The sequence below is a fragment of the Parasteatoda tepidariorum genome, chromosome 1 (assembly GCF_982258835.1).
Source record: "Parasteatoda tepidariorum strain Cologne lab strain chromosome 1, Ptep-v5.0, whole genome shotgun sequence".
Lineage (NCBI taxonomy): Eukaryota > Metazoa > Arthropoda > Arachnida > Araneae > Theridiidae > Parasteatoda > Parasteatoda tepidariorum.
Genome location: NC_141755.1, coordinates 14,590,618 through 14,607,968, shown reverse-complemented (window position 1 = coordinate 14,607,968; position 17,351 = coordinate 14,590,618). Strand labels below are relative to the sequence as shown.

At 29.3% G+C, this 17,351-nt stretch overlaps 1 protein-coding gene across 2 annotated transcripts in view; it reads left to right on the top strand.

The window, feature by feature from the left end:
- LOC107456457 (neuropilin and tolloid-like protein 1) overlaps positions 1-17,351 on the top strand; it is a 324,895-nt gene that overhangs the window by 249,336 nt on the left and 58,208 nt on the right. For both annotated transcript variants that reach the window (XM_043042842.3, XM_071180165.2), the window contains exon 6: positions 2,441-2,695. In XM_043042842.3, the coding sequence (XP_042898776.2) occupies positions 2,441-2,695 (255 nt within the window). The remainder of the gene's footprint in view (positions 1-2,440; positions 2,696-17,351) is intronic.

The window sequence follows — 17,351 nt, the reverse complement described above, 5'->3', positions numbered from 1 at the left end:
AGATAAATTCCGAGATACTAATTTAGTGGCGTAGTCTGCCTTTGTTCCTTGAGTTACGTTGATTATTGTGTTAATTTGACATAACGAATATAAAATAATTTATATTAAAACATGTAATAATCCTTTTTCATTGAGAGCTATAAGCTAATAAACAATATCGTCGAAATAAAATATAGCTATATATATAGCTGATAGAACGACAGCTGTATATAATATACTATAATATACAGCTATCGTTGAAATTAAAAAAAAATGAAATCTTCTTCAATTTAATTTTATCAAGCACGAGTTCTGAACCTACTGAGAAAAAAAGCGAAAAGTACTAAGCGAGATTATATCATAAATTGAACAGTTAAATTATATAAATAATAATCATATTTAAACTAGTTTACTATTCAAAAAAATTATTCAATTGGCAAAAATTTGGCCTTTAAGAATAACTACTTTGCTATTGTTATCATTCTCCTTATTTTGTGCTTTTTTTTTACCCCGAATTACAATTACGTAAATTTAATCTCTCCATATGGGCATCTTAAGAACTTATTCATATACCAGTTGTGTATCTGAAAGATACTTTGTGAAATACTGCTGCTTCTGTGTTTTAGTCTTTTTCTTTCTGTTTCAAAAATGTTTAAAACATTCTGTCTTTGCTTTATTTGCCATATAAATATTTGCAGAAACATATTTCAACAGAGTTTATGCTATCTTTTTACATTTTTTTTTGTTCAATTTGAAGCTTAAAATACAAAGTTTTAATTTTTAAAAACAATAACAATAATAATAACAATGCGCAAATAAAGTGATTCAAGAATTAGTTAATGATATTTTTTTTAATTCATTGACTAGATATGGGAAAATTTCATAATTAATTATATTTAATCGCAATCTGCATTTACTTGGCATTCATTTTTTGTATGTTCAAAAGTGTCCTAGCTTTTTTATTCAAATGTGTCTCATCACATATATTTTAATTTTAAAAAGGACAACACTATAGGTGGTTATTTCAAAAAATGAGCATATTGATTAAAAACTGGAGATTTAAATATTTATCAAGGAATTCAAACAATTAAGTTCAATTGTACGCTGCAACTTTATTTCATAAGCTTCGATTCAAAAGTTAAAAATAAAGATTACTTTGCGTAGATTTCAGCTTTCAAGAAATTTGTTGAATTTGATTTAATGCTTTAGATCACGACTGCTCTAACTTTTCGGACTCCTTTCACTGGTAATAATACGGGTCCATGTCATTCATATGCTTAGACACTTGCAATTGCTGATTATTTTATATTTAATAAACTAACCATCCCATTCCTAAATAAATGAAGGAAACGTATAATAAATAAATATAAGGTAGGTAGTTGACATACTCTATTTACGAAATCCGAAATATAAAAGTCAAATTTAAACGAATAGGTAATAAAGCGAAAATTCAAAAATTATAAATTGAATATCAAATCAACTAAATTAATGAAAGGCTGTTTTAATTAGCAAAGTTTTGAAATAATATGTTTAGAACAGAGGTAGCTCAGGGGAAAGAGAGCACATCTTCCAATGATGTGAACCGGGTTCGAATCCCAGTGATGTCTGATCGAGACGAATTCCGCACCCAGCTAGCATCGACCACAGCTCTAACGCAAAAATATCCTCAGATAACGGATTAGAGTGCGCCCAAGTTGCCAAGCTGACCATGGAAGGTTTTCGATGTTTTGCTCTCCATGTAACGCAAATACCGGGTAAGTCCTCCATGAAAGCAAATTTTTCACAATACCTGACCAGAAGTTTCCTTGTTTTCTGAATTGGGTTCAAAACTACAAAGATGTAGAGTTGTCGTAAACCCAAAAGACGGGGGTCGGCTGTTCAATGACGGTAAGAATATAAAATAATATGTTTGAGATTTGATTATTGGAGAGAGATGTTAGGTTCAGCATCTAAATAGTTTCTTTATTTAAATTTGTTTTCAACATAGACTGGGAAAAAAATTGTGATACTTCTTCTCTTGCAAAATGGAAGTGCTATATTCTGCCAGCTTGGTCACTTGTCTCAATTATTTTTGCCATTATTTTTGTTTCGGGTCCTTTTTAATATTAAGTTTATTTTTTCATTTTACTATTATACTTGGAAGCGATAACTTTTTCTCACGGTTTACTATGGATCCTCCAGTTAGGACAGAAAAATCCCAAGGGGTCCACGAACCTCAGTTCAGCAGGAACCCCTACTTTTGATTAACAATTGCGCACTCGTTTTTATATCTGAACAACATTTTTAATTTCAAGGTTAAAATTTAAGGTACTGCAAGGATAAAATTTGATGTGTTCAAAGGTGCTTCCAGTCCAAGGATGCCCCACTTCCCCCTATATAGAACAAAAAAAAAGTCATGATAATTTTATTTGATAGTCATGATAATTCAATTAATCTATTCATTGTTTCAAATGTTTTGCAGCTCCTCACGGTCACGTTATACAGCTGGATTTTCGAGAAACGTTTCATCTGGAGGAATCAACAACGTGCGAATACGATTGGCTAGAAATAAGGAATGGACCTCACGGGTACAGCCCCCTCATCAAAAAGTGCTGTGGCCACGAATTTCCGCCCCTGCTCACATCGAAGGACAGGTTCCTATGGCTCAAATTCTCCTCCGACGACAGCATAGAATACGAAGGTTTTAAGGCCATCTACGAGTTCATTAAAATTGAAGGTACGACACAATTCTACAAATTTTAGCTTTTTTTACCCTGTCCTTCAAATTAAACTATGTAATTCTTGTGACACTTTATATACAAAAGGTACTTGATTCACTTATCAAATCCAAAATGGTCAATCACGTGCCATCTTTGTAAGAGAAAAGTTGCCAGGTTTCTAATGAGTTCTCAATATCTCGCCTCCTAATCAATCTAGTATCTTGAAACTTCAAAAACTATATTTTTATTATTTGAAACACATTCGCAATATAAATAGGATTGAGCCGTGATGGCTCAGGGGATAGAGTGTTTTCCTTCCAATGAAGTGAACCGGGTTCGAATCCCAGCGATGGCTGGTCGATACGAATTCCACACCCGGCCTCGCACCGCCCACAGTGCTGACGTCAGTGTGCTGATATATCCTCAGTGGTGGATGGATCATGGGTTAGGGTCATCTTGTCATCAGGCTAACCGTGGGAGGTTTTCGTGGTTTTCCTCACCATGCAGCGCAAATGCGGATTAGTTTCTTCAAAAAGTCCTCCACGAAAGCAACTTTCTCCCAATACTTGATCCAGAAGTTCCCTTGTCTTCCGGATTTGGGTTCAAAATTGATAGTTAAAAAATTAGTGGTCGTAAACCCAAAAATTTTGTCGATTGTTAAACTACGGTTATAAAATAAAATTATATATAGTATCATTAAAAGTTTACAATTTCATGACCAGCAGCAATGGGGTCAATATTGTGCATCAATTTCTTTAACTATCCAGGCAATCTAATACTTACCGATTTGATATAGATTGAGCCTTAAGTCACCACCGGGAATCGAACCGCAATACTACACAGCGCTGTGCTTTTAATAACAAAGCCAACACGTTTCACACAACATGTGTGTCGGTAGTACAATTTCGACAGTACATCCAAATTAATCTATAATGTTATCATTAGTAAAATACGTATTAAAAAAGAAAAATTCTGTATTACAGTCTGTGAAAGTATTTATATATATACATCATATTATATGGATAAAAAATAACAGATTGTTTAATGACTTGAAAACAACCTAGTAGAAATTTTGTCAAAATAGTGTACTTAGGATCATTTTATTTAATAATGTTTACATGATAATAACTTTAAAATAAATGTTAATAGCATTTCCATACATAAAACAAACAAAAAAATTATAATGAAGCAAAAAGTAGTTATGATTCTATTCAATCGATATGGATTGAGATTCTGGCTCCAATATTTTAAACTTTTGTAAACCCCTGATATCACCATAAACAAAAAGATAATAAAAATAGTATTCGGAGAAATAAAGTCAGTTTTTTTAGTTTTAAACAATATCATTTATTTCACTAATTCAATTTAAATTCCATACCTCAAAATAATGAAATATTTGTAATAAATATTGGCAATCATTTTCACTTTTTCCTTCTTCTTTAAAGAATGAGAGAAATATTTTTAAACAACCAACTCATTTTAAGCCTTTCTCCAAATTCAATTTTTCCTGTTCTAAAGTTTAAATATTTTCTTCCGTTCACGTAGTCCCATTTGTTTTACTTAAAATTCAAGTATGTGACAACTGAAAAACATGGGAAAAGGGAAATATCTTCTAAAAAAAAAACTTACAAACAAGAAGAAAATCCTCAATAAGAACTTTCCCCTTTACAATGTGGAAAGTATATTTTTCGGGAAAAATAAACGGATTACGCTTAAAGAAAATTCTGAATCCATATATTTTTATTAATGGACGCCAATATATTTAAGTTTTCTTTTTTTTCATGAGTTTTGCCCCACCCTATCTAAAAACTCTATATTATATTTTTTCTCCTTCTTTCTTAAGCAGGTGGCTGTTGCGCGCACGTCATTAGTCATCGTCAAGTTAAAAGAGGGCGTCAAAAGCTGAGAAGCGAGCCTATACTATCAATCAAACCCTATCCCTCGAATAAACTTCTTAAGGAATTCCGTTTAATTGTTAGGCTTCTTATAAATACAATATTTTCAGGCAAAAAATACTAATATACACAAAAATTTAAAATATCCATGGATAATTTCGATAAAATGTAAGAAGTTCTTCAACTTCTGCTAGAATTATCGGCACGTTTTTTTAATATAGCACATTTCGCACGCTAAAGCCTTCTTTTTATTGAACTATACTTATATAGTTTGCAAAAAATTAATGAACGGTGCATTCTGATTGGTCAAATCATGTGGTATGATACAGTATTCCCACGTGAATTTCCAGACTTCTATGGCATAGTCATCAGCATAAAATTAATAAAAGTTATAATGGTATAGGTCTCCCATTACATGCTGGCGTGTGTAAAGTGAGAGTTAAGGGAACTGGTAGAGTTTATTCCAGTAATTATGGGGAAGAAGGCAAAAAAAATCGAAGCGAATAAGAATCTGAGAAAAGTGAATACAGAGACCTAATTTGGCACGCGCTTTACCTTTCCCCACCTTTTAAAAAGTGAATTCTTCCGCTAAGCTTGAGGTGGTTGAGTAATACGATTTTCCTGCAACACTTATATGATCGTATTTTTTATTCCGAAGAACCGATTACACAGATCAGTCGGTGCAATAAAATTAATTTTGCTATTATGCTGAAGCAAATTTCAACCAATCACAAAGCTCAAGTAGCACATAATATTAGAGAACATCAGAAAATCCGTAAAATCTAACGTTAGCTTGCACAACTTCTAATATTAGAAAGATGAAAGTGGTCACATTATATAATATTGGATTATATAATTGGATTATATAATATTGCTCTGCATTATATAATATTAGATTCTAATCAAACTAATATTATCTAGCTTTCGCCATAATATTATTTTGCATTAGTTTTGAGACTATCTAATATTAGATTTTATATTTTCTGATATTATCTTGCGCTGCTTTTTATTTTATGGAGTAAGCAAGAGGAAGATATGAATGGTAGTAGAATAATTCGACGATATAATTTTACTTAATTTTCTGTATTGCTGTGAAGCAGTAAAGCATAGAACAATAGTTTTATAATGTCATTCCATGCATTATTTACTTTGCAATACAGAAATACAAAATAAAATTATAAGCGATTTCTGCTAACCATCCATTTTCCTCCTTCTTACTCCAAAGTATATCTTATGTTCAGCTGATTTTTTTTGAATATTTCAAATTTAATTAAGAAATCTATATCGCAACTTTTATTGATATTTTTTTCTTTTCTTCATACAATGAGTTTTCTGATGAATTTTATATCATTAATAATTTTAAAATCATTAATTTAGAAATTAATTCTTAATTTTTTTTAGAAATGAGCCTTTTTTATCAAAATTTTAATTGAATTTGTTAATTTGCAAAACATTCTTTATAAAAGTCGTATTAATTAAGCCATTTGTAATTTCGCAATTATCATTCATTATTTATATTCTGAAATTATTTTATAAAAACCACACTATATAATTTTAAAGTTATATATTTACAATTGAACTCAGTGGAATTTTTGACTTAAAATTTTTTCCCCTTATAATCTTAAAATAAAATTGTTCAATTTTTAAGTTTCCATTTCTTGTAATTATTGACACAATAAAGAACATAATTTAAAAATATTCAAATTACTTACTTCAACAAATTTACACATATTTTCTTCCACTTCTTTTTTCACTGAAATTAAATGGAGAAATATTTAAGTAGCTTTATTCTTTTAGTATCTGAAATTTTATTTAACAAAACACCTGAAACAAAACCGAAACACAACGTAGAAATTTTTCCAGGGAATTAAATCATGAAAGCAACTAATATTATGAAAACTGCTAATATTTTTTTGTAAAATGTATGTAAAAACTACTTTTATGGGCACATCAGAAATTTTCATCAATTCGATAATTACTTAAAAGTGTTATGTACTAAACCAACAATCTTTGCAAACTCAAAACTGTGAGTAAATATTATGTTTTATCTAAATTAAATTTGCACAAATATATAATTGCATACAAGAATGAGACGAAAAAATAATAACATTTTTTTCATTATCTTTAAAAAGTTGCCTTTAGTATGAATGATCAAAATTTAACTACAATCCATTACTCTTTTGAGAACGTTGCTATAACAAAATAGACTTTTGTTTAAAACAATTCCATTGCTTGTATTTCGCTAAATGTAGATTATGTGTTATGACATAAATAGGTTTAGAAAAAGCAGGTGTAATATGTAAACATTTTAAGCAGAGCTTTTCAGAAAATGGAATTCAAAAAATTAAGCAGACGCTGCAGTCAAGTTTCTGGTATTGATGAATTAGTCATTAAAAAAATTAAGTTAGGCATTTAAGAAACTTCCGCAAAGAACTTTACAGATGAAAATTTAAACAAGAGTCTTCTCTACATTGGTTTGAATTTTTTGCTTTTACAATAATGTAAATAAATGTTTAGCTAAATTTTAAATATTAGGCCAAAGAAATGTTTGCTATTATCATTATTTTAAACATCATAAGAAAATATAGATACACTTCTTATCTCAAATTTGAACCGAATAATTCAAAATTAAAGTAATAAATACAATGATAGTAGTATAAATGCTCAAAAAGCTATAGTTAATGTTTAACAATGATGTTAAAATAAAATTGTTTCCGATATCTTGAAAATTTAAAGGAAACCGAATTTTAACTATATCTGTTTTCATAATTCTTAAACATTACTATAAGGACTATAAAAAATTTTCCAACATTATATTTTATTAAGTTTCATTAATGAACACATATCTGCAAACCCCATTTTCTAAAATTCAGAATAAATTACACAATGCAGTAGTTAAGAATAAAATAATAAGTGAAATAAAATCATGGCAAACATTATTTCACAACTTAATTATTTTATTTTAAAGCAAAACACAATATAAATATAAACTTCACTCAACTATAAAAGCAATATATTCTTACCGTCATTGTTTTATATAAACATATCGATAATCCTTTGGTAAAATACAAGTTAAGAACACATATTTGTCATTAAATAAAATAATTTTCATTTTTATTCGAAAAAGCAACTGTTGGTTATCATTTTAATCATTATTTTTAAATAATAAAAATATTCCAAAACTTAACAGTTTAAAGTTTTTTTTTCCCTTCAATTGCAATTTTTTGTTCATGTGCAACTATATTTCAGAGCAATAAACTGGGGAATCTTTGCTTTATTGAAATATTTTATAAAACGGCCAACAACAGTTAACAATGTGTATACCACACAAACAGCAGGATTGAATCACACAGGGATGCGCCTTTCTTCAAACTTCTACACAACAACAAATAAGAGGAATTTCAGCTCCAGCAGATTTAAAGAGAACCTAGCAGCATATACACGCCAGTTGTTTTATTTTCTGTCAGGATCGAACTTGTTTTCTACCAGATTGTCATTTTACATTTGCATTGTCCAGCAGCCTATCTCAAAATTGAATTGCTCCTTCCTGGTAGATAAACTTCGAAATCCAGCATACGAAGCTAAAATTATAAGAGAAAAAAAGTTAAACTTCAGATTGAGAGCACTAAATTTAAAACTATTAAGCATTGAATATTTCTTTAAAACTTAAATCATTCAATTTGAAAATGTCTAAAATTTAATCCTTAACAATATCTGCACCAAAATTCTCAGTATCACCGAGCAAGAATCGAAATATATTTCATTTATAACCGCTCTTAAGTAATAATTTTATTCTTTTTTAAAAAAAAAATAAGAAATTATAGTATAAAACCCTTAAGCCCTTTTTATTTGAAGTGAATATTCAAGTATATATACAGATACAAAAATATATCAAATTCAATACTTTTTAAATTTTTTTTTAAAGATAAAGTGCTATGACACTTAACTATCAAAATATTTTTGTACATTGCATAAGCTCATAGAGCCAATAGGAAATGTTCACTTTTTTTTAAAAAACTTCCTGAATAAAAATTTTAACTCCTTTTTAGCACTGTTCCTCATTTAGCATAAAAACACTTTGAATAGACCATATTGTTGTTTATTTTTTAACCATTTGCTATCATTCAATAAATTAATATAATTAATGATGTATCAAAAACATGCAAATCTGTTGGTCTTATGAATATAATTTCAAACATTCTAAAATTTAATGGTTTTAACTACAAAGTAGTCGATTAATTAATAATTATTTTAACATTGCAAATTTGTTTACTAAGAATTAATCCTTATCTTAATCATTGTTGCAGTGAAATTCTGTCTGATGTGAATTACCAAGTAAGCACAGTTTTTAAGAGCCTATACTAAACTAACTACAATACTTATTATTTGTAATCAGACAATACGTTTTAACAGAGTAGTTAACTGTTACTAGCGAACATTGCCAAAAATGAGCACAATCACAATACTTACTGATAAATTTATTAAATCAATTCCTGAATGTTTTAATTAAGAGGTCAAGATTCGGTGCACTGAATGTTTCTACAGAAAAACACTACTTACGATACTACTTTAAGGTTTTATGCATCTATCATTGAAATTTATAAAGTTTAATAAAAAATTACTACATCATAAATACCTTTGAAGTTAAAAATTTCATTTTAGCTTATAACCCCAAACAATGGCGGTGACGGAACTATGGCGATGTAAACAAGCGTGAAGAAGTTACAACTCAACAATTGAACTCGCGAACTCAGTTTACTTCTGCTAATATTCTTTTGTGTTTTCTGGCATAAAATTGCATTGGCTAAAAATTATATTTTAAGTAATATTTAATTTATCGTTTTCTTTCATAAATAAATGTTTATTTATTAATAATATGGAATAACCTTTCGCAAAAATGTAGCGCTCGACCAAAAGTAATGAAATAGATGATAATTTTGAAAGTTCGAATGTAAGATCGAATACTATTTAATCTTGTATAATATTAGTTCTAATATTAGAAGATAGGATTCAAGAGTCTAGCGTTACTAGCACGGCAGTATTATATTGCATCTTTCTAATGTCAAGTAATATCTCGCGTGATTTTTTTATATTTATTTACTTATTAGTTTTGATAATCACAACGAGCACAATTTCTGTGGGTTCATGTTTTTCTTCTTCTAAAGAATTAGAAAGAGCTATATCTGAATTGAAATACTCTGCACTCATGTTTTTTAACATCAAGTAAAACTCTCCTGTACACATTTGTCCGGTATACCTGACATTTATTTTTTAACGTTAAGTACAGGTATACATTGGTCCTTTTTTAAAGTGGAGTGCCAATGCCCAGTATACACGTACATAGCGTGCCCTACGGTTGAATTACGTTATCGCTATCATACCAGACGCAAAAATAGGTTTAATAACATTACCATTTCTGAACTGAACTCATGATCGGATTAGCTCCTGTAAAGTGGCGCTGCTGTCGATAATCGGCAGAATAGCAGTGGAAATATTTACCGAAGATCGGTACATTAGCCACTGCTACTGTAATCTATTCTATCTCATTATATTTTATAAATATGTTTAATAAATATGTATATTTAATAAATTAAGGGCTTAGGTGTAAAAGGGTAGTTCATTTATTGTACTAAAAATTTCTCACGATTCCAATTTACTATGTAACATTTTATGTAATAATATAAATATACATATATACATTTACTCTTGAAAAAATGAAAAACAGTAGTCACTGTTTTACATTTATTCAACAGTAAATATCTATATTTTCTTTTCGATAAGTTATATTTACTTTTAAGTAAATATTTATGTGAAACTGTGTGCTATTAACGTATTCAATCAAATAATGAATACAAAATAACTATTTAAAATTCTAGGGCACTTTTAACTGGTATATTGGTATAAATAATTTCTTAGCGAAAAATATTAAACGAGTTCAGCAACCAAAAATTAAATAAGTATTTTAAAAACAAATTTTCTTGAAGAAGTTACAGTGGTAACCGAGCAAACTGACTTATTTTAAACTCTCCGAATGCAATAAAAACCTAATGGTCTTATTTTAATTGAATGACTTTTTTTAATCTGCTTAAAGAAAAAAAAAATATGACAAATCAATCGAGGATGTTGGTAGAAAAGTGAGCAGGAGTTGGACCCCCTAGCAAATAAAAATGGAATATTTACAAAAAGCTGTACATTTTACAATTTTCAGAAATTTGATTTCAGGATTTCAGTTATTTTGTGGAAAAGTTCATAATCTAACAACAAGACTCTTGCTTTTTTATTTCCTTTTTGGGCAATTGGCAGGCTCCTCCCTCCCACACACACACACACTTCAAAAGGTACTGATAATTTTCGGATTGTGAAAATACTCTTACTGAACAAGTGTTATAACCTGTTTTTTCTTTCTTGCCGGATTATTAAAGAATATACTATATTAAATGCAATGGTAAGAAGTTATTAAGTTAAGTATTCTGTATAAATATTTAAAATTTGGCTGGTAGAAAAAGTTATTTCAGTTTGCTCTCCTAGTCCGCGTCAAAATTAAGAAAAACTTTCTGAACATTATACATAATCTATAGCCTAATTAAATTCAAAACATGACTTTAAGAAAAATATATTGTAAAAATTTGCAAACGATAATTAGAACTAAAAAAACTTTTTTTTAAGAATCATGTACATAGTGGATGTATTTTGCATGTATATTTAATATTAAGTTGTAGTAAAAGTGACTTCCTTTTATCCCTGCAAACTCTCTAACGAGTTATAGGAAAACTTTCTAAATTTTACAGATTCTAATCTATAACCTAATTAACACAACATATTTTTATGAAAAATTAGTAATTGAAAATTAAAATTAAAATTTAGAAGACTAGAATATTTTATTTTAAAAGTTTATTTCCTTATAATATTTGTTTATAAGTTTTTTTGTTTATTATAATTTTCATTTTAAAGTTCATTTATTTGATGAAGAGATACAATTATGAAAATTATGCAATTATGAACTTTAGAAAAAAGTTAAATTTGATCACCCTGTCTGTATCAGATAAGATATTTCTTGAGATAATGAGGCTTCCTCCTAACAATATTCGATAATAATTAGGTTTAAAGTTTAATATAGTTTCTATGTCACAGAATATTCCTTTTTTTTATCCTGAGACCGTGAGATTTTTTTAACTAATTTAATATAATAATCTCAATTGAAATTGTGAGAAAAAAAAATGTAAACTAATCTAACTACATATTAACATTCACTTCTTGATGTATACTGCTAAAAAGTGACAACTGATGCAAATGAATTCAAGGAAGATTCTGAATGAAATGTATGAAATTTAGATATACCTGCAAAATAAATAAGTCATTGAAACATTTTATCGTCAAATTCATATACTGTTCCATTTGAACTATATTACTTTGGCAGATTAATGATTTTAATCCATTTTTCAAATAAAAAATGAAACCATTTTTAAAAGAATACATAACTCTACTCTAACTAATTACTATCACTAATTACCAAATAAATCCTTGTTCATTTTTCAAAGAATTACAATAACAATTCTAATTTATTTTTTAAAAAGCATAAAAGGAAGTGATTTGAATTGCAAATTGAAAAAAATAAGCAGAAGTTATAATGAATAACTAGCTGAATACCCGTGTTTCGTACTAGAATAATTTTTAAAAAAAAAATCAAATAATCAGAAATTACTCACAAAACTGAAAGGCATATACTGGCACAATTGAAGAGCTTAGTGACAATTTCAGGGTATTTATGCATCAGTGAAAATATCATAAAGTTGTTGCATCAATATAAGTATGTTTATTGCAACAGAATTACTTCTGCTTCCACTTTAATCTTAACATAGTTAATCTGCATTAATTCTCAATATGATTGTGTGACTGTTATTTTCAAATAAAGCAGTGGTAAATAAAATAAGGCAAATAATCATTAGTTCCGTCTTCTAATAAATAGTACGGAGATTGCTTTTTTTTAATTCTTACCCTGATTATATAGCCTTACCAGGTCACTAACCAGGTTTTTCTACTTAGCTCTTCAATTAAAAAAGCTAAAATAATTTACTTTTTTTTAAAATTTATTGTCATTTTTTGCCCCTTCCGATAACTTTATGTAATATTATGCAGATTAACTTATCACCTTAAGTAGATTACCTGTATTTAGCATCGCTTGACGTGATGATACTGTTCGCTGCCAACTCATAATAATCAAAATTTACCACAATCAACTAATTTTCTCCAAGACATATCTCTAACAAGGAGCCCTAAGACACTCATTTCTGCAGTATCAGTATTAAAACTGCTTAGTACTGGTGAAGTTTTAATAATCACCAAATATATCAATATAATACTTTATATCTATTTAATATATTCGGTACTTAACTGCATAGCCATTCAACATTTGAGTTTTGAGCGAAATACATTTATCAGTGACAGCAAACTAAAGCAAAAATTTCAAAAGCACTTAGATAGAATTCTTATAATACCTTTATAAGGAGTTTGGAGCATGACCATTTCTCCATCTGACCTTTAATTTACTGTTTAAAATATTCATAAGTAGTGGTTAAAGAAATTTATTTTTAATACTAATTCATTAAAATATTAATACACTGTCTTGGCCACCTCAGGAAAATATATTTTCTAAAACTACGGAAAATCCGGTGCAGAATTATTTTGCACCAATTACACATAATACCAGTAGTACATATTACCAAATTTGAGCTGCGATGACTCAGGGGATAGAGCGTGGGGGATGAGGCGAATCGGATTCGAATCTCAGTCGATATGAATTCCGTATCCGGCTTGCATCGACCACAGTGCTGACGTGAAATATCCTCAGTGGTAGACAGATCATGAGTTAGAGTCCCCTTGCAGTCAGGCTAACCGTGGGAGGTCCTTGTGGTTTTCCTCTCCATGTAACGCAAATGCGGGTTAGCTGCGTCAAAAAGTCCTCCACTAAGGCAAATTTCTCCCAATACTCAATCCAGGAGTTCCATTGTCTTCTGGATTGGGTTCAAAATTGCAAGACTAAGAAGTTGAACATTACCAATCGTAACCCAAAAATTTGGTCGCTGTTCAACGACGGTTATGAAATATTACCAAAATTATTTAAGCGTCATCTGTCGATTTTTTACGGTTCCCCTAAATAAATTTCCCCATTAACCTTTTCCTTTTTAACTTAGCTTTTTAGCACATAGCTCTTTTTCCGTATTTCACTTAATACATATTACCCATACTAATTTGGCTTTGGTATCAATAATAATAATATGCTAAAATCAAATAAATATTTCTTCTCCATTAACTTTACTCTCCAGTAGAAGGGTAATTTTTTTGCTAACATATTATCAATATTAAGCATTAATAATAGTATTTAAAATTTTTACGGTTTCTCTGAACGAATAAATACCTTTACTCCATTAATTTTGTCTTTTGGTACACAGCTTTAATCCTTTTTTTACAATTTGCCTATTAAGCATCTTTGGCGACAATAATAGAATGGCGATTCCTTACGTTTATCCTAAGCGAATAAGTATCACTTTTCATAACTAATCAGGACACAACTTACCTTTTTTCATTACGATTACCGCTGATATTAAATTATTTACTTTTATAGAAACACACTTTAAAAGAATTACTTATAAGCAAACTAAACAAGCGATACCTTTAGAAATATTAATTTGGTGCCGAAGTTCATGAATGCTTCGACATTCATGTGAGTTATTGAATTTAGCAGGCGAATAAAAAATAATTAAATATTTAAGTACGTGCAATAAACTTTATTTAGACTTTTTCTTACATTGGAGATTTTTGATATTTTATTTAAAAGGAAAATGAAGTAACTATTTAAAAAACTAATTTTTTTTAAATTTACTAAAATGAAGAAAAAAAATTTTTTTCAGAACTTAAAACAAAAGTTTTGGGCTCATCACCTTTGAAAGACGTAGAAAACATTTTCTGTTGTGATAGAAGATATAGGAAAGGGATTCATCTCACGCGTTTTTTGTTTTACTACTGACAAAAATAACATTATTTTTTTTTTCTTTTTCAAAGAAGCGAAAGACGACGAAGGACTTTCAGAAAATATTTTTAGAGATTATCAAGGGATTGTTTTGAAATTTTCAGTATAAGTTTATATAGTTATAAACAACTTATATCAAAAATCTCAAAAAAAATATTTCAAAATTTTCAAAAAAATTTGCAACTTGGAATTTATAATGTTTCGTTATATCATTTCTCGCTTCTGAAATTTTGTTAAAATAACAAAATTCTTTCAAAATATTACGTATTAGGTAACATAATTAAAACGGTTGGAAGTACTTTTTCCATTTTTTTTACTACTGAAACAAATATTAGAGAAAAACCAGCATTTTTGGAGAGAAAAAAAAATCCTCAGATATAATAAAATATCATATATAAATATAATGCTATTTACTAAATTTGAAAAACTTTTCCTACAAAATAGTAACAGCATTCATGAATATATATAGTATAAAAAGTGATTTCGCTGGAAGTTGGAAATTCATAAATTTGTCAAAAAGTACGTTTTGAGAAAAATGGCTTTTACTACAGTTATTTATTGCAAAATCTACTTTTGAACAAATACTTCCTTTTTAACATAAATAACTATAAATATTATGTTACAAACTAGTTAAGTATTTAGATGCTTTAAAATTCAAAAAAATAAGCACAATTTTTAAAAAACAAGCTAAAGCATATTCGGGTAAACAAAAGTTCTTTATTTGAAATTTTCAACATGGTTTTTTAATATCATTAAATACTGAAAATTCCTAAATGCAATTCATGTTGACACAAACTCAAAGGTAATCTTCAGACTAGCTAAAATGCACCAGCAGAATATGTCCCTTCTTTTCTTTTCTTTTTGATTCACAGATTTCTTTTTGTATTTTTTTATTATTTGTTGATTCCTATTATCTTATATGTGGATTGGTAAACAAACAGTCAATTCAAGATTGATATTTTGTCTTAAAACTCTGAGCTGATCCAAATATTCTGAAAATTAATTAATTAATAGAGCAGTTAAACACGCATATTTTGAAAAGGAAAAATTGCTTTTACTCATTATGCGACTTTTGAGGGTAATACGGTGCGATTTGAAGCAGAAAACAAAGCGATGCAATGATTTTAAAAGTTTATTGTTACTTTTGATATTGTAGGATTTTAAAAAATAGATTGCTTAAGCTGCACTTGAACTATCGGCTACATTTTAGAGTGGGTTTAGAAGATACAATGCGCAATCCGATTAAGCACTGTCTTTACAACATCACTGGAAATGATTTTCACTTTGGTCAAAACGGCAAGTTTCTGGTCAAAATTTATGCTTGATGTTTCGAAAGTTAAAAATTAGATTGATAAAGCTACATTTAGACTAATGGCGATATTTTAAAGTGGGGTTCAGAAAGAAAGTGATGTGCAAATCCGATTTAACACTCAGTCTTCATCAAATTACTGGAAATGATAACTACAAATATTTTAACCTTGAGCCGTGGTGGCTCAAGGGGTAGAGAAATCACCTTCCAATAAGGTGAACCGAGTTTTAATCCCATCAACGGCTAGTCGATACGAATTTCGCACCGTGCCGGTGCTCGCTGGCATAAAATATCCATAGTGGTAGACGGATCATGGGTTGGAATCCCCTTACCGTCAGGCTAACTATGGGAAATTTTCATGGTTTTCCACTCCATGAAATGCAAATGCTGGTAAGTTCCATCAAAAAGTCCTCCACAGAAGCAAATTACTCCCAATACTTGATCCAGGAGTTCCATTGTCTTCAGGATTAGGTACAAAATTACAAGTCTACGGAGATGAACATTGGTAGTCGTAAACCCGGAATTGGATCGGCTGTTCAACGGCGGTTATAAAATAAAACATTTTCACCTTGGTCGTAATGACAAGTTCTGACAGTAGAAAATCAAGTTATCAAGTTACCAAGTTATTTTATTGTATTAGTAGCACTGGAATTATATTTATGGCTATCCGCCCATGAGATTTGAAAACAACTAAATATAGTTTTAGAGAAAGGCGTTTATTATTCTACCTTTAAGGTTTCATTTGAAGGCTATAAAATATCGGGTTAACCGGCCGATTTTAAACAGGATCTATATAGGCTAAATAAAGCTAAAAAAATATTGGATGAATGAAACTATTCTATATAGGAGCCGCATTGACTATATAACGACTTTAAATATCGGGAAAATAGTACAATTTTATCTATGATCTATATAGGCTGAGTAACGCTATAAAGCATCGGTTAAGTCTAAAACTTCTATATCGAACAGTCATAGGCTGAATAACGGCTATAAAATATCGGGAGAACTTAACAAATCTGTATAGGGCCAACATTGGGTAAATAAGGGCAATAAAATATCGGGGTGAATTTAACAATTTTATATCGGGTAAACATCGGCTGAATAGTGGCTATAAAATTTCGGGTGAATCGGACATTTCTATATCGGTCCAATATTGGCAAAATAATGGCCCTTTAAAACCTTGTTGAGCCAAGATTGCTGAATATTGGCACAATGAGTTCCCAAGTTATTTTTCTGCTAGGTAAGTGATAACTCTACTTATAGCGATCAGGAAGTGATAGAAACTCTTATTGTCATCCAACTCAGAATTCAGATAAGTTAAATTATTAATAAGGGATAAGTTAGCGTAAGTTAAATAAATTAATTTAAGCCATTTTAATGAAGCACCAATCTGCAGTAATCAAGAATTATCTAATGCAATAGAAACAAAAAAAGGACAATCA